The sequence below is a fragment of the Aotus nancymaae genome, unplaced genomic scaffold, assembly GCF_030222135.1.
Source record: "Aotus nancymaae isolate 86718 unplaced genomic scaffold, 86718_ANA_hifiasm-v0.15.2.pri h1tg000008l, whole genome shotgun sequence".
NCBI classification, from domain to species: domain Eukaryota; kingdom Metazoa; phylum Chordata; class Mammalia; order Primates; family Aotidae; genus Aotus; species Aotus nancymaae.
In genome coordinates this window covers 21,887,114-21,912,735 of record NW_026988419.1, presented here as the reverse complement: position 1 = coordinate 21,912,735, position 25,622 = coordinate 21,887,114, and the positions used below count along the sequence as shown (strand labels likewise).

The following is a 25,622-nucleotide window of genomic DNA, read 5'->3' as shown; positions in this document are numbered from 1 at the left end:
CTACCATATATTAATCTCTTTTCATTGCCTCTTACTTCTACTTCCCCCCACTATATATGTTTATTATTATTATATAATAATGATTTAAAAGGGCAAAGAGGAAGACACACCAGCCGCGTATCCAGACTATGGCTCTGTGATCTCACTTTCATTTCCCTAATGGCTTCATTGTAATTAGATTTGCAAAAACAGCAAAAGGTCTCATTTTGAATGGCAACAGCTGTTGACATCAACATTATATTGAATAATTTACTGGTTTAATTTTAGCTGCGAAACAATAAAATTCTCTTGTGGATGATTTTAGCAGGCAAAGTTTTCTCTTTCTGTTGCTGACTTTTTCTTCTGCTCCAGCAGGACCAGTTGTTTTTTTGTGAAACACTCTTAACACAAGTGTGCCAAAAACTCACAAGGATAGCAGTTTATTACATCCAGTTTCCTTGAAGCAAAGTGTCTGTGACTATTTCAGTACCCTAAACGTATACGTGCTTATGTATGAACCAATGAGTTGGCAGCTACCTCTTCCAAGCTGAACTTGATTTTGAATGGCAAAATATTACTTTACCTTTCCAGGATCTGCCACTTCACAGAGTGAATTAAGCTTATTTCTTGACCTGCAGGAAATTGTAGCAGCATCTGCAAATTGATGTTTTCTTGGTAGGATATGATGTGGCTTGCTTAACTTCTTCAGTATCCCCTAACAGCTAGTCCTTAATCTGGCAGAAAATCTCTTTATGGAATCTCACACTTTCCTGCCAGATAAAAAGTACCCAAGCTGATTCTCAACTACAAGTTTGTATGTGTGTGTGTGTCTGTGTGTGTGTCTGTGTGTCTGTGTGTGTGTGTGTGCACGTGTCTATGGGCATTCACAATGGAGACAAGGCTTTATGGACAAAAGGAGGATAGTAAACGTAACACTGCTTTCAATTACAAATTATTCACTTTCTGGAGGAATAAAAAAGAAAAATCCTTACTAAGATTTGTTGTCGGAATTTGTTAGATAAGTGACATTATTTCTTTTACAGTTCAGTGCTTTTCTTCTTTCTGTGATGTGTCTTTGTTATTCAACTGTTATCAATATCAAAGGTAACCTAATTATTATTCATTGCAAAATGCATTTTTTTAAAAACAGAAAAATGTTTACCAAGCTTTAGATTGCCCCATATCAGTCAAAGAATTTCAAGACTATAGGATTACCTGTAACAAGGTTACTTTCACAAAATGCACTCGTTATTTTTTTAAACATACGTTATCACTAGGTTCCCTTTCTTCCTGCCATTGTTAGTTTGTTCATATGTGTTTGAAGGAGTAATTTAAGGTAGCATATATCAAAGATAAATATCCTCACCTTAAGCTGATTGTCACAACGAAAAAACAGAAACGGAAAACTTCTGTTAAAGATTTTTTTTTTTTTTTTTTGAGACGGAGTTTCGCTCTTGTTACCCAGGCTGGAGTGCAATGGCGCGATCTCGGCTCACTGCAACCTCGGCCTCCTGGGTTCAGGCAATTCTCCTGCCTCAGCCTCGCGAGTAGCTGGGATTACAGGCACGCGCCACCGTGCCCAGCTAATTTTTTATATTTTTAGTAGAGACGGGGTTTCACCATGTTGACCAGTATGGTCTCGATCCTTGACCTCGTGATCCACCCGCCTCGGCCTCCCAAAGTGCTGGGATTACAGGCGTGAGCCACCGCGCCCAGTCCTAAAGATTTTATAAACACAAATCTCAAAAGCATGATTACTGTCATTTTTTTCTGAGATTTTGAACCTCCAACATAATTTGGAAGAGTTTCTAAACTGCATCCAAGGTATACTTGACACTAGCTTCACGAAGGTGTTAATAGAACGGTTATAGGCAAAAGCTAAGCAGAAATATTAAAGTGTACAAAGTTGATTCCTTAAAACGTTCTCTTAGTATTTCTCTTAAAATCAGCATTGTAAATATAAGGATTAGTAGAGTTCTAGGAGAATGTTATACATTTCAGAGAAGGTACCAGGGATAAAGATACCTGTGGATAACACATACCAGGTGAGTCCCTGGCCAGCGAGGATGCTTACCCTTGTGTGCAATTTGGATGGCATGGGTGGCACTCCCGATCTGGATCAGCATACTTGAAAATGAAACTGTTTGCCCCCTGTAAGCCATCTGGACATTTTTCCACACAGTTTGGGCCATCTTTAAAATGAGAGCACTTTGTACAGTTGTCAGGACCCTTAAATGTGAAGAAGAAAAAAAAGAAGAAGAAAGAAAAGTGGGCATCATTTCCTCTGGAATGTATTCACATGGTTTAGTTACTGAGACTTCAGTAGGTGGCAAATCTTCCTGTAAGAGAATTGGAGAACATTTTCAGCAGTACAAATGTGTATGTAATTTTTGTAGTACAAACAGCGCGAAGAAGATCCTTCAAGTTCAGTTTTGATATCCTGTATGTGTGAAAACACTATAATAATATATTTGTTCTTGAAATATTTTCCTTTTCGATATAAGCAGTTCCTGGGCCAACTGATTTTCATGTCATGACTTTAATGTGACTTAATTTAATCAGCCTAATTGTCCAATGACTTTTTCAAAAGAATGTCAGTATTTTCTTCTTGTGATTTAATTCTGGCAGTATTATAGTGCAACAATTTTTAGTAAAACATATTTTCCCTGTAGGTATTTCATCACCATCACTAGGAATATGTGAATGCTCTTACTAAATAGTTAATGAGAAAATGGATATAACAAAAATTAACTAAAACTGAATTTCATATAAGAGTAGGATGTAAACTTTCCTTTGGTTGTACAATGACTTTATTTATAAAATGAATTTTAAAATGTGTTATAACATTATCAGGAACTAGGCAGTTCAGGTGAATAAAAGTAATTCCTAGATTATTCTTTGTGTCATATCCACTTGTAAAAGCTAAAAGTAATGTTATGTCTATTTATGGGGATTTTAGTAAATGACAGAACAATACTGAAAGCCATATAAATGCACATTTTGATGAGCAAAATAGACCATAATAATAAAGCAAATACATACAAACAAAGTCTCCATGAAGAAACCTATCCAAGGATAAAGATAATATAAATATGAGTATAATAAATGTAAATAAAATATACTCTATATACTTATATTTATAATATACATTAATTTTCTAATCCATAGGATATTAATAAGCAATAATATGAAAATATATCTAAAAGTCATGACAAAATTAAGATGTTAAAACTAAAACATATATGAATTTTACAGAATACAAGCTGATTTGGATCTGGTACAGTGGTTAGTAAGCATACTATAAATGGGTATATCCTCAGAGCAAAGAAAATTTAGATCCCTTTGATAAATGCCATCTTTCTTAAAAGACATCCCCAAAGTTTTCACACATTCAGCTGTTGTGAACATCAGCTACTTGAAATGTACTTTGACATCTCCTTTTTGGACACCTATTGTCTTAAAATTCCTCTCCTCTTTGACTGCTCCCCTTTGGAACTTCTTCCCCTGACCCATTTCTCCCTAAGATCTAGCTATGTACACAGAGTTCAATAATCATTACAGTTCACAATGAAGACAACTTAAATAAATAAGATAGAGTAAGTATGCAGAGAGACAATTATATCACATTTATAGTTATAAATAATGAGAATTTGTCAGTCAGGAGTTAACACTAAATTATACAGAACTGTGTATTAGGTAGGGACTATAAAGATAATGGGAATACCTTATAGTCTAAAACAGAGTGTCCAGTGGTTTGGCTTCCCTGGGCCACATTGGAAGAAGAATTGTTTTGGGCCACACATAAAATATACTAAAGCTAATGATAGCTGATAGCTGATGAGAAAAAAAACAAACTCATAATGTTTTGAGAAAGTTTGCGCATTTGTGGTGAGCCACACTCAAAGCTGTCCTGGGCTGCATGTGCCCACAGGCTGAAGGTCGGGCAAGCTCGTCCTCCACAAATGTTAATCCAAGAGCAGCCAGATACTACAAATTGGTTATTTAAGGCATCAGGAAATCAAGAAATACGACATTTTAAAATTTAAAAATGGAGGTGTGTGAACAGAGAATGGTAGTGTAAAGAAGAAAAGTGATTAGGAAGAGGTTGCTGGAAATCCAGAGACTGGTGCGGTTCAATCAAGCACCTGTTTATTTCACTATTTTGATGTGATGTTCAGAGCTTGAAAAAAAAAAAAGCCCACGAAACCTGATACTTATTCTATTTGAGGAATCTGCTAATGGTAACTTCTTATTTCTTCCAAAAAAGAATACTTCACATGCTTCCAATTTTAACACTTGCTCATGGGTACTTAGGCATGTAATAATGTCTATTACACAGAATCATTTACTGTGCAAGTATGCTCAGTACCATGACTTATTGTATAAGACAAGAGACATGCTGATGTCTTCTTGTAGCATACAGAATAAAACTATGAGTAAATCAGGCAGTTAGAGTCTGAATTAAGAATTAGGAATTATTCTTCTAAGTAATGTAAATGTATTTTTCTTATAAATGTAAAATCATGTCCAGGTGAAGTTAAAAGACATAAAGTCATGAAAGTAAAATCAAGTTCTGATTTAATCTTTAAGTATACTGTAGTAAGATAATTTACTTTTTGTTCTTTGTTTTTTAAGCATCTTTTAAATATAGTCATGTGACACTTAATGATAGGGCTATATTCTGAGCAATGCATCATTAGGTGATTTCATCATTGCGTGGATACCACATAGTGTACCTACACAAACCTATATGGTGTAGCCTACTACACTCCAAGGCCTTATGGTATAGCCTTTTGCTCCTAGAATATAAACATGCACAGCATGTCACTGTACTGAATATTGGAGGTGACAGTAATACAATAATAAGCATGTGTGTATCTAAACATATCTAAATGTAGAAAGGGTACAGTAAAGGCATGATATTATAATTTTATGGGAACACCATTGCATCCGTGGTCCATCACTAACTGAAATGTCGTTTTAAAGAGCATGACTGTATTTGATTGTATTATCATGACAGAAAACCTAATGTCTTACACTGACATGACTAAAAACATCCTGGCAAATCTCAGAAAAAGGAACGTACTGATTTCCCATCTCATTTCCATAATAAAGAAACTTTAAAAATCTTGTGCCTAACGTTTACTCTTCTCTCATTATATTCCCAAAGGCCTTAAGAACCAAGGTGCAATAAACGAATTGATCAATGCAATAACAGAAAATGAAGGTCAAGGCAACATTCTTCCTTATCCCTAATTCTAAGATACCTCTGAATTCAATAATCTAGGTAGACAATTAAAGGATAGACTGAATCCTTGTAGAAGCACCACTTTTTTTTTTTTATCTGAGTGACCATTGATGTTTTTCTCTGGTAGCTACTGTAAAAGACAAGATTATTATTCACCAGTAGCCAATTATCTTCTACTTCCAGTCACACAAGAAGACTGTAATTCTCCTCCCACTAGAGATAAGGTATGGCTTAATTTGGACAATGAAATATAATTAGAGGTGCTCACGAGATAACCAGTGCTTAACTCTCCAGCCTTCTCTTTCCGCTGCCGTGACTCACAGACTTCATGGAGAAGTGGAAGTGCCATAAATTAAAAGCATCCCCAAATGTTGGGCCATAACAGAAAGGGGAGCTGCCTTAGAACATTTCCCAGATTTCCAATATACTTTACAAGATGGCGGCGTAGTGGCTCACACCTTTAATCCCAGCACTTTGGGAGGCCTAGGTGGGCAGATGACTTGAGGCCAGCAGTTCAAGATCAGCCTGGGCAATGTGGTGAAACCTCCTCTCTACAAAAAACGCAAAAATTAGCCAGGCATGGTGGCACATGTCTGTAAACCCAGCTACTCAGGAGGCTGAGGCACAACACTCACTTAAGCCCAGGAAACAAAGGTTGCCGTGAGCTGAGATCACACCACTGAACTACAGCCTGGGTGACAGGCTCTGAGAAAAGGAAAGGAAAGGAGAGGAGAGGGGAGGGGAGAGGAGGGAAGACAAACAAGCCAAAAAAAAAAAAACAAAAAAAAAACCCCAAACCAAACAAGCAACCATGTACTTTACATGAAAAAAGGAACTTAAATTTATTTATGTAAGCAACTGCAAAATGAAGGTTATTTGTTACAGCAGCACAACCTTTATTAACCCAACTTTAACAGCTTTTTCACTTTTAATAAGACTGTATTTCAAAATCAGTTCCCTTCCTATTTTTTCTCTTCTTTTGCTGCCTTTCTAGCCTCAGTTTTGGTCTTTTGAAACTTTTCTGATTTCCCAGGCTTGCCTTTCTTCTCACATTTCCTCCTTTATCTTTCTGGATTGGACTGCTTAAGAGTAGCGAAAGTAAAGCAGAATGAATAAAATTATAAAAAATTAAACGAAATATAGAAGACCAAGTGTGGACAAAGACATAAAAGCAAAGGCCTTCTTTTATTTCCAATTTAACCCTTTCAAGATTATCTTGGATTTCTGTCACATTTAAGTAGAATTATAGTATCTCATTTTACATATAGCTATCTTAGTCCCTGAAACCATTTTATCCCTATTACACTAAAGATATTGTTGCCTGGGAAACAAAAGTAAACGGAGAAGTCTGAGAAATTTGGAGTCAGAACTTCTACAGTTGAATCGCAGTTTCATATCCTACTGACTTGCTGACTTTTTGAGTAACTTTCTAATCATCATTGGTTCAATTTCCATTTATTTATTTATTTATTTATTTATTTTAAGACAGAGTCTTGCTCTGTTGACAAGCTGGAGTGCAGTTGTACAATCTTGGCTCACTGCAACCTCCACCTCCTGGGTTCAAGCAATTCTTCCACCTCAGCCTCCCAAGTAGCTGGGACTATAGGTGCGTGCCACCACGCCTGGTTACTTTTTGTATTTTTAGTAGAGACAGGGTTTCACCATGTTGGCCAGATGGTCTCGATCTCTTGACCTGGTGATCTGCCCCCCCTCAGCCTCCCAAAGTGCTGGGATTACAGGCGTGAGCCACCACGCCCAGCCAATTTCTTTATATTTTAAAGGGAGAAAGTGATAGCATGATTCAGATGTAACCATGTTTGGTAAACATAAATATATATAAATTTTTGCCATTGGGGAAGTATTCAGAGGTCAAAAAATGTGATTTCAACAGAATACATCATAAGATCTGGAATGGGATTTCCAAAAGACTTTGATGACTTCCTCAATTTCATCAAAGTGACAGTCTAATGGAGAGGCTTCCAGAACATCTTGGATATCTTAAATGATACATGACTGTTATCTGGCCCACAAAACCATCTCTGACTCTAGTTGCAGTAATTAGCAGGTGGACCTAGAAACAGGCAAACACCTAGTATGAATTGTAAGGGTTGAAAGAAAACAAACCATAGAGCAAGGTTTGGGCCACTGGTTAAGATCATCCATGCCAGTTTTTCAGACATCATTACTGAAAGACGTTGTGTTCTTACCTGCTGGTATACAAGGATTACTGATTCTTTCTTAATTATCAGATAATTTTAAACATTAACTTTTAGGATTTTTAAAAAGTATATTTTTATAAACCATCTCAAGTCTTTTGAGGAACAAATGAAAAAACAAACTGCAAAACCCCACAAATTAGGATAAATTAATGACTGAGTTATTTACTAGCATAATTTTATGTAACAGGAGGCAGCATGAAGAAGGGAAAAAGCATGGAACTGATAAGCACACTGAGACTGGATGCTAAAATTGTGATTTCAAAGGTCTCAATACTACAGAACAATCCATTTAACTACATTGAGCAATTCATCTAACATCTTTCGAGATTATTTCCTCACTGGAAAAATGGGAGTAATACCTCCACGACAATAAAATAAAATGTAGGTGAAAATATCTAGCATAGAACTAGCTCACAAAAGGCCCTCAGTAACGTATATTGAATCATGAATATAAATATGATCCAAGATGATCACATTAATTCAGACTTGATTCAAAGGTAAAGTGGTCATTGAACTATTTTCACACTTGAAAACCAGTATAGGCATACTGAAGGGACAGTTATTGATGTCTTTCTTTAATGAAGTTTAGACTTTGCTACAGATGTTAAACAAACATCAAGTTTTCATAAAGGGGATTTTTCTCATGAAATTTTTCATAAAGGGGATTCTTCTCATGAAATTACTCTAGAAAAAAATATGGTGTCTTATTATCCTACATCTAAGCAGATTAGTTTTTTTGTCTATAGGATTAGGGTGAACTAAAAGTATTAATTAGTTAATAAATAGATTTGAATTTTCTGCAAAGTAAAAATTGCAAGAAGGCCAAAATATTATTACCTGAATATATTTTTATTATACAGTATACAATAGATGGCCAAAAGACAATGTGAAAAAATTAAAATGTGCAAATAATGCAACTTCTTAATTTTTGAGAAATAATTTTGAATATTTATGTTTGACTTTGCTAATGTGAAAAACCTATCAGTAGGTATGCTGATGAAGCCTGGCACAATGTAGGTACTAAATAATATTTGCCGAATAAATGAATAAGATGTTTCTTAAAGGCTTGTTCAAAATAAAAAGTTTAAGAGAAATAAATAGGAAATTACATGTGTGAAGGAAAAACTAACTAGATAGTTGTAATAAGAAATGTATAGGAAATATCAGCATAGTGGCACCTATAGTGATTCACAAATGAAACATTAGGCAATTTTTGGCAGTTGCTCATAATTTTTTGAAAAGTGTTTCTGTAAATCTATGTCCAATATACATTATGATGGGATCTAGAGGCCTATGATGATCCCCAGCCTATTCAGATAATATGGCCAAATCCTTGATTATTTTAATTATACATTTTTAAAAGTTTCAGTCTCTCCAAAAGAGATTTTTTTATTTTATGATTTATAGCCAAGAAGTTCCCTAAATATGTTAGTTTTTAAAGACTCGTAGATCTCTCAACTTGCCTTAACAAGCCATTACAGAAATTCACTTCCCTGTGTTTCATGACATTCTTCACAGAATTCATACTTTTCATACTGTCGATTACCTGTAGATTTCATAACTGTCCATAATGGAGAAAGAAAATAGCTGCATACGTCCTTTGCATACTTACTTGGAGATCATTACATATTAAATTGCCTTTTACACTTAGGTTCTTCATGTCAAATAGCACCACTTTTTTTTCTCAATGAGGTCTGATTTTCCAAGCTTAAATATCCTTGTGGTAGTCCTCTGAACTGGCCAACTTCACATCCTTCTTTAGATGAAGTTCCAGAACAGTTCACTGGGGCCTAATGGAAGTTTGGAGGGCTCAATGATATTTTGCTTTTTTTCTAAGCTAATTAAGTGCTGAATAAGCACTCTGGCAGAAAAATTAAAGCTATTTAAATTTCCAGTGAAATTATAGAGAGAAATGTGAAGCTCTTGCCTACACCCAAATGTTGGTCTCAAGTTATCCACTGAGAGATAATTCAATAACACAGATAAACTGGAAATTTGTCTAAAGAAGGATGAAAATTATACTTTGGAATGAAAAACTTATACTGATCTCATTATTAAGAAAAACTCGAATGATAGAAATCAAAGGTAGATCTAAAAAATAATTATAATTTTCTCTCTAAGGCTAACTTCAAACTATGTAAATGAGACCTCATCCATGAGGACTTTCCTAATCCTATAATCCCTCTTTGGATTCTCATAGCTCAATTCTTCCCTCTGCCATAGTATTTATTGCACTGTAGATTTTAATTTATGAGTACTTGTCTTCCTCCTTCTTTCCACTGTCTTTCACACTGCCATAATAAATGATTAAATGCATATAAAAATGTGTGATAGTTCTCCTCAAATACAACATGAACTTTAACACTTGCATACTTTTTATGTTTCTTCTTTCCAGATTCCTCTTCAAAGCTCAAACATCACTTCTGCATAGCCTAACTTGATGTCTCAACTTCCATCCCAAAGACAGAATTAGTTTTTCCTTCATTTGCATTTGTATAACAATTTATACATATTTTTAATTATGTTAGTGATTATGCTTCAACCTAATTATTCTTTTCTACACTGTGCAATATTCCAGAACCACTCGATATCTTATAATTCCATTTAACTATTTTATCTGGAGAATAAATACTTATGACATTGACATTTTAAATATTTTATCTCTACTACTAAGCTTTAAGCTTTTTGTATGCAGATAAACATGTTTCCCCATGGCATCCTCTAAGTACCTAATTGATAAAACAATAACAGACATTCATACATGATACTAAATAAGCCAACACCCCACAGATGTCTTCAGGCTTACCGGTCCATGGCATGTGAGGAGGCCATCTTCCATCTTCTCACACTGGGGGTCACACTCCACACAGATGGAGCCATTCTCAAACTCTCGAAATTCACTGTGAAAACATCAGCCACATGAGGAGGTGTAAGCAAACAAGCTGTCAACTTAACAAATGAAGTAACATCTGCTAAAAGTCCTATTGGCAGAGTAAATTCTAGAGTTTGTTTCTCTATGTGCCAGGAGCATCAGAAACATTAAGTTTTCCATTAGGAGAAAAGATAAACTGCAGCCAGATGGCTCTCCCTGCCCTCCATTGAGTTCAATGATAGACTCATTCAGGAAACCTCTCTGCTGCAAGAGATATTCCAGCAGTCTCAAAAAAAAAAAAAAAAAAAAAAAAAAAGTTACAAAGTATAACTCTTCTGATGACACAGCAGAATGATTTTTACCTTTTTCAATAAGGCTGTGCCTGTTTTGTCTTTATATACAATTTTACTCTTGGAGAAGCTTTAATTTCTAAATTCTGAAAGAACTATGGTATTTTTCTTGTTGCTAAGTTACATGAATGTTCCCAATCTTTGTCCTTCAAATCCCAAGACTCTTCAATTTATTTTTGGTGAAACTTCAAAAACTGCTTTGATTCCTCTTCTCCTTTTAAAATATCTGCCTTGGAGAATTAGAGGAACTATCTTTTTATGGAAGATTTCATTTTCTTAGATTATTGATCTAATATCACAACATCTTTTTGCAGTCTAAATTCTTTTTGAAGTAATTCTATATGGTATACAATATAAGAAATAGTTTAATGGTAAAATCCTAAAACTTTCTAATTGAAATCCCCTGGGATGGTGGTCATTCCTTCCTATATCCTTACATTTTTTGTGGCTATTTGTATATTACATGTTATCAACTTATAAATTTTACAATTAATGTCTACTCTAAAAGTTTTATATCAATAATTAGATATCAGTCATTTACAATATGTTTAAGCCACCCCATTTCACTAAAATACAGGAGGATAAGGTACTGAGTACAGACAATTGAAAATGCCATTTATAAATGGTTAATAAAATTTGACTATATTTAGCTACTTTATTATTTTGTGCTTTTCTGTCCTGTGCTACAACTCCAAACCAACAGCATTATGGATATGGCAATTTTTGATTTATTAGGTGATATATTAAAATATAATTTTCCCTAAAGTAATGCACTAACTTTTTTTCTTATTTGAATACTATAAAGCCTTAATAAATGACAGAAGTAAAAAAGTGAGCTATGTTTTCTGTTGGTTAGCTTAAGACTGTATCTATATTCCAAGGTAAAATAATTAAGTTTGGTTTTCTAAGTGAATAGCATAGATGCCTTAATTATGTATGGAATGCACATAAATTTAGTTACATGGATTATGAATTTTATAGAGTAAGATAGTAGTTCATTAGGAATCAAACTTTTTTATAAATTTCCTTGATTTTAAAATTACAATTACATGAAGACAGGTGATCTTTTCATTGACATAAACCATGCAAAGTATTCAACAAAGAAACCCTTCAGAATATAAAAGTTAAAAAGAGCTGGTATGAGAGGGTAAATTGTGAAGATAATCAAAAGCATTGTTTGCATAACAAAATTATGACAATTATAGCACAGCTTGAGAATATCCACTGGTTTTGGATAAGAGTTTCTTGGGTGATCAAAAGTTTATGGTATTAAATGAAGGTCACAATTTTCATATCACTAGAACAAAGGTCATGCTTTTCTTACTCTCCTTCTCCAAAACCCACTTCCCCACATGTAGAGTTGAATAATAAAATATAGGTCATAAAACAATCATGGAGGTGGCCTATGGCCCTTTTCTTCCAGACTTCCACTGGTCAGGCTTCTGATTTTTCTACTCTCAGAAAAGATCCTCCTTGAAATCTCTATTACTTCTTCTGTCCTTTATTGTTACTTTCTCCATATTTCTCTTTTTCTTCCCTGTCCTCTAGTGATTCTACTGTGACTTTGCCAGAGTTACCCTTTCATTTGAATCCAATTTATCAATCTGTAGTCTATTAAGTATGAGCTTTGCAAACTGAGCTTTGTTTCACTTGGTTTTGCTATGATACACTTCTCACAGTTTTTTTGTATGTGCTACCTTAGCAAGTCCTATGATCAAGAGTGAATACTCTGGAATCTAGTTTTTCCAAATTTAAACCACAGGAACAACACTAATATTTCTAGGCCTTAAATACTTCAACTTCCTTAAGCCTCAGTTTTTTAAATACCCTTTGTAAAAGGGAAAAATAAAATTTCATTGAGAAGGTGTAATTATTAAATATAAAAACACTTGCAAAGAGCTTAGACTGGTGTCTTCTTTGATGTTTCTGTGTTGTTCTTAAACTTTCAGAAGAGTTTAAGCATGTTGACAGATATGAGAAGTTCTAAAGTTCCATTGCAGTTACTTATCTTTTTTATTTTTATTGCTTGAGCATTGTAGTTAAGAGTTGCTGTAATACAGTGATTTATATGACATGGATTTGAATACTACTCAGCCAGTAATTGATTGATTTTTGTTTTTCCCTTCCAAAAGTCCTCTTTTTAGGATTTCGTCTCTTCTGGAGTCACACATTTTACATATATATATACACACACACACACACACACACAAAACACACATGCACACACATAAAACATATGTTATATATGTAACACACATATATGTAACATATATGTGTGTTATAAATAACATATATATATATAATATGGGATATAACAAATAGGCTCCCTGGATTTTGGCAAATGTCATATTTATATTTGATTACTTTTAGTAGTTTTTAAAATGGCCATTCTATTTAACCATTTAATCAACTCAGATAAATAGATGAAAAAGGAAATAATGATAATATTTATGATATAAACTCCAATAAGATCTTATGCATTTTCTCATTTGATAATCATAACTATCCTATAAAGTTAACATCATTATTATTCCCAATTTTAATATAACGAAACCAATTTAGAATGATTAGATCTTTTGCCCAAGTTTGGATGTTTCAGCTAGGAAATACTGAAGTTGGGATATAAACTTGTTCTTCCTCAAAGGCTATCATAACCATTAGCTACTGTTGGAAGAAACTAGCCCATACCACAAGATGGAAGGTGTGCAATCCATTATTGGGCAGGTAAGTATTACACCAGTCTTTTACAAGACACATACGTCGATCATGTTTCAAACTAGCCCCATGCTTATGATTTCCTGGGTTGCCAAAATTACTGCAAAATACATTAAAAACTAAGTCAATTTAACAGATTTGATTTTGTGATATATATATGAAATATGCTAAATATCAAAAACAGTGGGGTAATCAGTGTTTCTTCTGGAAACCCGTAGTTTTCTTTCGGTTAGCTTTCATTGTTTTGCAGAAATGAGACAGAAACTGGTATATACATCCGCATATTAATAAATTCCATATTTCTGAAAAGCTAAAAACTGTAATATTAAACAAAAAGAATGGTGTTCTGGGGGAAAAACAGACGAAAAATCAGATACCCTAAATTCTAGCATTGGCTTGATTCCTATAGAGTGTTGTGACTTTAGCCCATACTTAATTATATCAGTTCCCTCTATTTATAAGATGCTGCTATTACACAAAATGATTTCTATAATCAATTTCCTCTTTAGAATTGCACATATATATTACATAAACTTTTAATGTAATATTCACTCAATGAAATTCATCTATTGTGTTTCATTTTAATTTATTAGTCTATTACGTTTTGCTTCATTTATCAATTGGTGACACAAAAGCAAGCATATTTTGATCTGAGGTATTTTATTGTTCATAATATTGGGAAAAAGCATAAATACAATTAAATGAGACAAGCAGTAAATAATTTCCTGTTCATTTTCAAATTACCAGCCAATTTTACCTCATAAAATTAGATGCTAAAATTTTCCTGAAAAATGATTAAATTCTGATTTAAAAATTTTTGCTTACAACCGCCAGCACTATGCCTTAGCCCCTTTGCCATTTGGCCATGTTAACAAAGTGGGAAGCATCACACTACCGGACATCAAACTATACTACCAGTCTACAGTAATCAAAACAGCATGGTACTGGTACCAAAACAGAGATATAGACCAATGGAACAGAACAGAGGCCTCGGAGGCAGCACAATATATCTATAACCATCCAATCTTTGACAAACCTGACAAAAACAAGCAATGGGGAAAGGATTTCCTGTTTAATAAATGGTGTTGGGAAAACTGGCTAGCCATATGCAGAAAGCAGAAACTGGACCCCTTCCTGACACCTTACACTAAAATTAACTCCAGATGGATTAAAGACTTAAACATAAGACCTAACATCATAAAAACCCTAGAGGAAAATCTAGGCAAAACCATTCAGGACATAGGCATAGGCAAGGACTTCATGACCAAAACACCAAAAGCATTGGCAACAAAAGCCAAAATAGACAAATGGGATCTAATTAAACTCCACAGCTTCTGCACAGCAAAAGAAACAGTCATTCTAGTGAATCGGCAACCAACAGAATGGGAAAAAAAATTTGCAGCTTACCCATCTGACAAAGGGCTGATACCCAGAATTTACAAAGAACTAAAACAGATTTACAAGAAAAAAACAAACAAGCTCATTCAAAAGTGAGCGAAGGATATGAACAGATACTTTATAAAAGAAGACATATATGAGGCCAACAAACATATGAAAAAATGCTCATCATCACTGGTCATTAGAGAAATGCAAATCAAAACTACATTGAGATACCATCTCACGCCAGTTAGAATGGCGATCATTAAAAAATCTGGAGGCAACAGATGCTGGAGAGGATGTGGAGAAATAGGAACACTTTTACACTGTTGGTGGGAGTGTAAGTTAGTTCAACCATTGTGGAAGACAGTGTGGCGATTCCTCAAGGACCTAGAAATAGAAATTCCATTTGACCCAGCAATCCCATTACTGGGCATATATCCAAAGGATTATAAATCATTCTACTATAAGGACACATGCACATGAATGTTCATTGCAGCACAGTTTACAATAGCAAAGACCTGGAACCAACTCAAATGCTCATCAATGATAAACTGGACAGGGAAAATGTGGCACATATACACCATGGAATATTATGCAGCCATCAAAAACGATGGGTTCACATCATTTGTAGGGACATGGATGAACCTGGAAACCATCATTCTCAGCAAACTGACACAAGAACACAAAATCAAACACTGCATGTTCTCACTCATAGGCGGGTGTTGAACAATGGGAACACATGGACACAGGGAGGGGAGCACTACACACTGGGGTCTGGTGGGGGTAAATAGGGGAGGGACAGAGGGGGATGGGGAGTTGGGGAGGGATAGCATGGGGAGAAATGCCAGATATGGGTGAGGGGGAGGAAGGCAGCAAATCACACTGCCATGTGTGCACCTATGCAACAATCTTGCATGTTCTTCACATGTACCCCAAAACCTAAAATGCAATAAAAAAAAATTTTATACTTATGCTTCTAATGTTAATATTTTCCCCTTATATTTTATGGAGGGAATTGCTTTTGGACATCTTGCAAAGAAGAGATATGTCAATATCATTATGACCCATAGATTTTTATTTTTCTCATGTAAAATGCAAAACTAAAATGTTATTAATTTGGTATCAGTAGGATAATTCATGAGGCACAAGGAGAAATGAAAGAACTTCAAAAGTATATTTTCCAAAACTATTGAAAATACTTTCAGTGAGCAACATAAGAAAATTTGACTTAGGAGCAGCACTAAAAATGCATTATCACATCAATAAAGAACAATAATGATGCATCAAATAGTATGTTATGATGAGTGATTTTATGAATATATGAAAGGTTATACAACTAGGTACTTACTAGGTTCTACTACTGGTAATGTTATTATTGAAGTACCAGAAAAAATTAAAAATACTTGATTTAAAATACTAAAATTATCTAAAAACTGACAGAACACTTTCAAAACCACTTCAACCAGAAACTACAATGTTAGGTTTTCTATAGGGCTAAGCACTTGTCAAAGACATAGAAACAAACCATTCATACACAAATAGACATAAAAGTGAGTTGAAAAAAAAAAACAAGAAAACTTGCACTCCAGATGAAATTTATAGGGAAGTATCAGAGGAAAATAAAAAATATTGGGACATATGGAGAGGAAGGTTACTTGTAACAATCTTTATAAAGAAAATCAGATTATATTTTTCAATTTTGATTAAGGATAAATTGCTATAATTTATTAAGAATTGTCCAAGTATGTTTTTTAAAAAAATGCATATAATAGGAAAATATGTATTTGAACTTGCCATTTCAAATAAAATTATTTAACCTTAAAAGAATTTGTCTATCTGTTGTCTCCTTTATGCAACAAGAGCTCTCCTTAAAAATCCTGGCCTGCATTTTACCACTTTCTTATAATTTAAAAATCAGAGCTAATCAATCCTTCAAAGCTCATGAGGTGAAGGCAACACTAGAAGCCTTACCCGTCATAGAGGTTACAAGACTCTATGCAGATCCTTCCTCTACTGAAGCGACGACACGACAGGCATTGGTCTGGCCCAGGTCCCCAACAGCCGTCACTTGAACACAGATGGTTGCACACCATTCCTTCGGCAGCTGTGAAACACCAAAATCAAGGGGAAATAAAACAGAGAGTTGTGTCAAAACTTAAAATCTCCTAGTAATGCTATTGCTAAAGGAGTTTGCTTAAAAGAGATCTGTGGTAAATGACTTTGGTGGCCTATCCAATTGCCATGTCCCATCCTACTCGCAACTTCTTTCATACTGCAGAGTCCTAGTGGCTGTGTTTGTACAGCAATATTGCATTTTTCATAAGGCCAAACAAAAGTGAATTGTCTATATAAAAACTACTGGGAGGAGAGGTGATATAAATTATGTGTCCAAGGTAAAGTATAAACTACACTTCTCTCAAGCCAATTCTTTGCTCCACTAATACATCAAATATTTTGACTTCTCAGTTTGAGAGCTTCATGAAGAAATTGAAAAAATATATACTGTCCTGAAACAAAAAAAAAAGTATTAAAAGAGGAAGAGAAAGAAGAAGAATATGTGGAGGGTATGAAGGGGAGAAAGGAACAGAAATAAAATAGAAGTTTTCTTTTCCTTTTTTTTTTTTTGAGACAGAGTCTTGCTTTGTCACTCAGACTGAAGTGCAGTGGCATGATTTTGGCTCACTGTAACCTCTGCTTTCTGGGTTTAAGCAATTCACCTGCTTCAGCCTCCTGCGTAGCTGGGATTACAGGCACATGCCACCACGTTCGGATAATTTTTGTAGGGTTTCATTATGTTGGCCAGGCTGGTCTTAACTACTGACCTCAAGTTATCCACCCACCTCGGCCTCCCAAAGTGTTGGGATTACAGTCACGAGCCAGTGTGCCCGGCCAAAATATAAGTTTTCTACAGGACCTTGCTGTATTCTGACTAGGTCTACCTTGCCATTGGTCAAGTCATCACAGGTAAGGAAGAAGTTTTGAAAAAATATGCAGCAAATTACAGTGGCTATTTATGAAGAGGTGTAGAGATTAAAGTATTCATAGTCTTTAGTGTTAACTCTACTTTTTTGTTGTTGTTGATGGCAGAAGGCCCAAATAATTTTTCAATTTCCACTTAAGGCTAACCATCTTTGTTTCCCTTTATACTGAATATCCTTTATTCAGGATAACATTATTTTAGTGAAGGGATATTTGATATTGAATAAGAAGAGCCATAAATACTTCGAATGTTATTCTGGGTGCCTGAGAGTGATTTGAGGTACTTGAAACACAACTGTATGTGGTTTTCATGAAATACTAAGAATTCTAAAGAAGATGAAAACATCAAAATCAACTTTATCTTTCCATTAGTTACCAACATTACTTATTATGAAATGTAAAATTTTATGGCAAGAACATTTGTGAGGTGGGTTGGGATGGCACTGAATATGGTAGTGTAATAAAAGCAGGGAACTGTATCTGTGAAATCTGTGAAAGTTAACTTCTCTAACATATGCTTGAGAGAGAAAATCTCTCACATCTGTGATCCTGACTAGTTTTGAAACAGTGAAACAAATATTCCAATTCATATTTTCTTTGTCCTATATCTTGAGGTTATAAAAAGGCCCCTATATTAAACTACGTAAAATTTTTTCAAGGCAGACTTAGATCTATCAACAAATCCCGCTACTTCTTGAATATGTGCATATGTGTGCCTGTGCATAGCAGTTTTATTGAGGTATATATGGCATACAATATATTGCTCATATATAAAGTATACCATTTGATAAGTGTTGACATCATGAATCACATCTACAATCAAGATAATTAATGTATTCATTATCTCCAACAGGTTCCTCATGACTATTGTAATTCTTCTGTGCCATCCTACTTAAACAATCATTGATCTGCTTTCTGATACTCACTGTACATTAGTTTGCATTTTCTACAATTTTTTATAAATGAAATCATACAGTATATCTTCTGTTTTTATATGGTTTCTTTCACCTGCATGATTATTTTGAGTTTCATCTGTTACTGCATGTGACAATAGCTTATTCACTTTCACTACTGAGTATATTCTACTGTATGCATATATGAAATTTATAATCCATTTACCTATTGAAAGACATTTAGACTGTTTCCCATTTTCGATGTTAAAAATAGTAGTAGTAGATTACTAGGAATATATGTGTAAAAGTCTTTGTATGGGCATACACTTTCTTGTCCTTCAGATAAACACCCAGGAATGGAACGGCAGGATAATATGGCTGGTATAGGGTTACCTTTTTAAGAAACTGTCGGCCGGGCGCGGTGGCTCAAGCCTGTAATCCCAGCACTTTGGGAGGCCGAGGCGGGTGGATCACGTGGTCAAGAGATCGAGACCATCCTGGTCAACATGGTGAAACCCCGTCTCTACTAATACAAAAAATTAGCTGGGCACGGTGGCGCGTGCCTGTAATCCCAGCTACTCAGGAGGCTGAGGCAGGAGAATTGCCTGAACCCAGGAGGCGGAGGTTGCGGTGAGCCGAGATCATGCCATTGCACTCCAGCCTGGGTATCAAGAGCGAAACTCCGTCTCAAAAAAAAAAAAAAAAAAAGAAACTGTCAAATGTTTTTGAAGGTAGTTGTACCATTTTACATTCCTACTATGAATGAATACAACTCAAAACAGTTTCCCCACATCTTCACCAGCACTTGATGTGGTCAGTTTGTTCAATTTTAAACTATCTAATTTGAATGTAGTAATTCCTGATTGTGGTTTTGATTCACATTTTCCCAGTGATTAAAGATGATAAATATCTTTTAATGTGCTTATTTGATTTTTATATATCTTGTTTGGTCAAGTATTACCAAATCTTTTGCCCATTTTATATTGCATTGATTGTTTTCTTATTAATGAGTTGAGAGTTTTTTTTAAAAAAATGTATTCTGCAAGTATTTTCTCCCAATTTTAGCCATGTCTTTCCATTCTTTTAATACTGTCTTTTGAAAAGGAGTTTTTCTTTTTGATAATTTATCAGCATTTTTGAATCATATTTTTGACATTGTATCTAAAACATTTTAGATATGCCTGATGCAGGGTCACAAAGGTTTCCTCTGGTATTTTCTTATAGAAGTTTTATAGGTTTCACAATTATCCATATGATTCATTTAGAGTTAATTTGCACATATGGTACTGTATTAGTCACAGTTCTCCAGAAACCCAGAACCATTAAGAGATTTTATACATACAACACACACACACACACACACACACACACACACACACATTGGCTCATACAATTATGAAAACTGAGAAATTTCAGTATCTTCTACCAGCAAGCTGGAGACCTATCGAAGCCAGTGGTGCAGTCCCTGTCTGTGTCTAAAAGCTTGAAATCTGAGAGGATGGATGATACAAATTCTAGTACAAGGCCAAAGGCCTAAGAACCAGAAGAATCAAGGATGTAATTTCCATTCCAAAAGCAGGAGAAAGATCAATGTTCTAGCTCAAGTAGTCAGGCAGAGAGAGTGGACTCTTCCTTCTTTCAACTTTCTGTTGTATTTAGACCCTCAGTGTACTAGATGACTCCCACCCACACTGGTGAGGGCAATCAGCTCCACTTAGTATACCAATTCAAATGCTAACCTCACTTAGAAACATTCTCACAGACATGTCTGGAAATGATATTTAATAAAATATCTGGTCACCTCATGCCCCAGCTATATTACATACATAAAGTGAACAATCACAGGTACTATGTAAGGATCTATTCAGTTTTTGTATATGTTCAATATTTCCAGTAACATTTGTTGAAAAGATATAATTTCTCTATGAACTTTGCATATTTATAAAAAAATAAGTTGTACAAACATTTCTGGCTCTCTACTCTCTTCCATCTATTTCTCTCTCAGTATTTTTCCATAATTTTACTTTTAATTTAGTTGTGCTTTTATATTTGAAGTCCATGTCTTGCAGGCAGAAATCATTGAGCCTAGTTTTTGTTTATTCCAATCTGATAACCTCTGTCGTTTAATTAGGGTATTTAAACCATTTGCATTTGTGATAATCGAAATAATTAAGTTGAAATAATTTATCTTATTTTTTTTTTCTGTTTGTCCATTCTGTTCTCTTCCTCCTTTTCTTCTTTTATCCTATGTTTTGGATAAATTATTAAAATGATTTTATTTTCTTAGTTTTACATATGTGGCTTATGAGCTATACAACTTCTGATTGTTATTTTATCTTTTGGGTTTATAATATAAATATTTTAAATTCAATATTTTGTTCTGAAATAATTGCATATTACTGTGTAGTTATAAGTAATGATACAGAGAGATCTTGTTTTACCTTATGATAAGATCTTAAAAAGTTTACACAACCAGGACATTGGCATTGATATAGGCAAAATACAAATTTCCTTCATAGCAAGAATTCTTAGTTTTGTACTTGTATCTTTACACTGACTTGTTTCCCACCTTCCCTTTAAACTTACTGCAACCTCTCATCTCTTCTCCATTATTATAATCTGGTGATTAAAAATTTATATAAAGGAAATCATACAGCATGTAATTTTTCATAATTGGCATTTTTTTTCAATTAGAATAAATATGCAGAGATTCATTTAGGTTGTTGTGTATATTAATAGTTTGCTTCTTTTTATTGATCATAGTATTTCATAGTATGGTTTACTACAATTTGTTTATTTACCCATGAAAGGATATTTGGTTGTTTCCAGTTTGGAGCTACTACAGTTAGGTCTCTATAAACATTTATGTATATGTTTTTGCATAAATAAAATTTTCATTTTTCTGTAATAAATTCTCAGGAGTTAATTGCTGGTTTATGTGGTAGTAACATTGTGGTTTTTTTTTTTTTTTGAAGGTGTGAAACTATTTTCTAGAGTGATTGTACCATTTTACACTCCTACCAACAATGTATGCATTATTACATGTCTTTGCATCTTCTCCAACATTTGATTTCATTACTCTTTTTATTTTAGCCATTCTAATAGGTGTAGTAATATCTCATTGTCTTAAATTTAGATTTCCATAAAATAGGTAATAATGAACATTTTTAAATGTGCTTTTCATTTGTATATACTCTTCAGAGAAATGTCACTTCATATCTTTGAACATTGTAATTAGATATTATTTACTATTTAGTGCTCCTTTTTGCTCTTTATAAATTCCATCTATCTATGAAACCATTCCCATAAACTTTGTAACACTAATAAGGGAAGATGGAAGGGGAGAAATGAAAATAAACCAAGTGGATGGGCACAGTGGCTCATGCCTGTAATCACAGCACTTTGGGAGGCTGAAGCTGGTGGATCACATGAAGTCAGGAGTTCAAGACCAGCCTGGCCAACATGGTGAAACCCCGTCTCCACAGAAAATACAACTTGGCTGGGCATGGTGGTACATGCCTCTAATTCCAGCTACTCAAAAGGCTGAAGCAAGAAAATCACTTGAAACCAGGAGGCGAAGGTTTCAGTGAGATGAGATCTTACCATTGCACTCTAGTGTGGGCAAGAAGAGTGAAAATCCACCTCAAAATTAAAAAAAAAAAAGAAAAGAAATGAAGCTTGTAGGACACTCCTCATTAGTTATTAATGCAGCTTTCTGTTTGAGCTGATTCCTCATAGGTTGTTTTTGTCTCAGAATCACGTAGACCCTGTTACAAGATTATAGTTCTCCTTAATTGCTCTACAGATAACTCCCTGAACATCATAAAACATTAGATTTTGCCTTAAGATGTTCTTTCACGTCCTGCATTCCAGAGAAATCACTGATGCCAGCTGGTCTGAAGGATCCCACTGATGCCAACTGGTCTGAATGACCCTATGAGGAGCTGACTCACCAAAGAATGGAGTTTCCACATCCTGATGACTTCATTCTTCTTACCCTGACTATCCAATGGCCGTAATTTTCAGTCCCTTGCTCTTAATAATCCAGCCCAGAATTCTCAGAGAGATAGATTTGAGGGTTTCCTCCCATCTCCTCACTAGGTTACCCTGCAATCATTAAACTGTTTCTCTGCTGCAAACCCTGCTGTCTCAGAATATCTGTATGTTACCATACAGCAGGCATAAGAAGCTGTTTGTTCTGTAACAACTATCTGATTTGAAAATCTCCTCTCTCAATCTGTAGCCTATACTTTCATTCTTATCTTAGGACATTTTACAGAGCAAATGTTTTCAATTTTGATGAGGTTGAATTTATCACTTTGTTTGTTATACATTATTCTTTGTGTGACAACTCTAAATTCCTTTTACATAACTCTAAATTCCAAATGATTTCTCCTTTTTACCTCAAAATTTTATAGCTTCACATTTTACATTTAAGTTCATGACCTGTTTTTATAGTTAATGTTTTTATAAGGTATGAGATGTAGCTTAGGGTTCATTTTTTGCTCTATAGATATCCATTTGCTCTGGCACTATTTGTTTTAAAGGCTATCTTTCCTCTATTTAATTGCTTTTGCACTTTTGTACAAAATATATTGGGTATATTTGTGTTGGATATTTCAGAGTTTGTTTTGTTGATCTGTGTATCTATCCCTCTACCAATAAAACACAGCCTTAATTATGGCAGTTATGTAATAAATCTGGAAAATATGTGGACTGAATGTTCCCATTGCATGTGTTTCTTTTACAAAATTGTTTTAGACTAACTTGCTTGCCTTTCCATATACATTATATAATAATCTTCCCTCTATTTCAATAAACCTGGTTGAGATTTTGATAAAATCTGTATATCAGTTTAGGAGAATTTACATCTTTATGATTTTGAGCTTTTCAGTACAGGAACACAATATGCCTTTGCATTTATTTACATCTGCTTTGATTTCTTTCATCAGTATTTTGTAGCTTTCAGCATACAAGTTCTATATATGTTTTGTTAAATTTACACCGAAGTATTTCATCTTTTTAGTAGTTATAAATAGCATTATAGTTTTAATTTCTATGTCTACATGTTAATTACTTGTGTTCAGATATAATTAGACATTGTAAGTTTTATCTTTTGTCCTATAATCATGCCAAATTTGCTTATTTATTTTAGAAGGCTTTTGTAGATTTCTTGAAATTTTTTATGTATACAATCCATCTGTGGAATAGAGAGTTCTTTTTTTTTTCTTTTCAATCTATATGTTTTATGTTTCATTACTTGCCTTATTGTGCTAGGTAGAACTTCCAATACCATGTTAAATGAGTGGTAAGAGAGGACATTTTCTTGTTCCCAATCTAGTGGGAAAACATTCACTCTTTCACCATTAAGCATAATGTTAGCTGCAGGATTTGTGTAGATGGTCTTTATGAAGAAGAGAAAGTTACTCTGTACTTCTTTTTTTTTTCTGAGACTTTTAAACAGAAAAAAATATTAAAATTTTCAATTGCTTTTTCTGTATCAATTGACATGATTGTGAATTTTTTTCTTGGACTGTTAATATATTACATTTTTATTATGAAATATATCCCTGGAATAAACTCATTTGGTTATGTTGTATAATTCTTTGTATATATTGCTGAATGCTATTTGCTACTACTTTGCTAAAAAGTTTTGCTTCTAGATTCTTTAGAGATAAACTGCCATTTAGTTTTATTTCTTTTTGGGGGGCTGTATTCTTTCTTCATTTGTGGATACTAATCTTCAAAGCCATCATGGAAAATAGGAATCAACATGGATTTTATAGGCGGGTAGAGTCACAGAGAGTGTAAGCTGCCCAAGGCCACAAGTGTCAGGTTAAAACCCAATACTGTCTAGTATCTACCACTCAGTGGAGATGAAAACGTGAACTCTATACTCTGCCTTCTTTGACATCACTTGAAAGGGAGGTTGGCCTGGTGAGAGCAGAAGTCTACGCTCTCCTCTCCTTTGCGGGTTTGAATGAAGTTTGTTTGTTTGCTTGTTTGTTTTGGCATTGTTTTAAAATTATTTATTTATTTTTTTGTGGTGTTTGGCTGGGGCAGAGCAGTTATTGTCTAAAAGGTTTCTATTTTGTTTACCTGCTCCTTTCCAGATTCTTTGGGTAGAAAGAACAGGCTGTGTTGGGTCTTTTTTGATCTGCATCTGTTGATGTTTCTGAGTTGCCAGTTTTTTCATCTCAAATCTGGGATATATGCAGCAAAAAGAAACTCAGAGAACTCACCTCTGCATTGTTCTTTGGGTTCCAAGGTCCCACACCTGTCTGCCTCTTCTGTCCACCTTTCAGAGTCTTCTTATAACGTCCAGGGTTTTGATTTGTACTTAGTAGGGGGAAGAGGTAGAAGTATGTCTCCTCCATCTTCCCAGAAGCAAAACCCAGTATACATCTTTAATTTATTATGGCCTATTTTCAATTTATACTCTACCACTTCACATCTATTCTAAGGATCTTAACACAGGATGCATTTATTTATTCATTCCTTATCTTTCAGCTACTGTCATACATTTTACTTTCTCATGTTATTCACTCCACATTAAATCGTTACCATTTTCTATTTAGCATGACATTGTATTTGAAGACAATTAAATAATAAGATGAAAATATTACATATTTACCCATGTAGTTACCATTTCTGGTGATCCTTAGTCTATGTACAGATCCATATTTCCATCTGGTTATTATTTCCTTCTGTCTGAAGGACTTTGTTTAATATTTCTTATAGTGCAGTTGTCTCTCTGTGTTGCTTTCCTCTCTGGTATTTTCTGTGAACTCTAGCTGCCTTATTCCACCTGGATTCCTAGCTCTGTCTTCTCAACATGGAGTTCCTGGGACTCATCCTGGGATCTCCCTCACTATACTGGTGGCTTAAAATCTCTGTCAAGGCAGTTAGCCAGAGCAGTCATAAAGCTTACCTCGTTTATTTACTCAGTCTTAGGAATCACTTTCCCTTGTGATCTGCTCTCCAGTC

At 34.5% G+C, this 25,622-nt stretch overlaps 1 protein-coding gene across 2 annotated transcripts in view; it reads right to left on the bottom strand.

The window, feature by feature from the left end:
- ERBB4 (erb-b2 receptor tyrosine kinase 4) overlaps nt 1-25,622 on the bottom strand; it is a 1,187,482-nt gene that overhangs the window by 292,887 nt on the left and 868,973 nt on the right. For both annotated transcript variants that reach the window (XM_012446038.2, XM_012446041.2), the window contains exons 13-15: nt 16,735-16,867; nt 10,253-10,346; nt 2,054-2,208 (exon numbers count right to left, since the gene is read on the bottom strand). In XM_012446038.2, the coding sequence (XP_012301461.1) occupies nt 2,054-2,208; nt 10,253-10,346; nt 16,735-16,867 (382 nt within the window). The remainder of the gene's footprint in view (nt 1-2,053; nt 2,209-10,252; nt 10,347-16,734; nt 16,868-25,622) is intronic.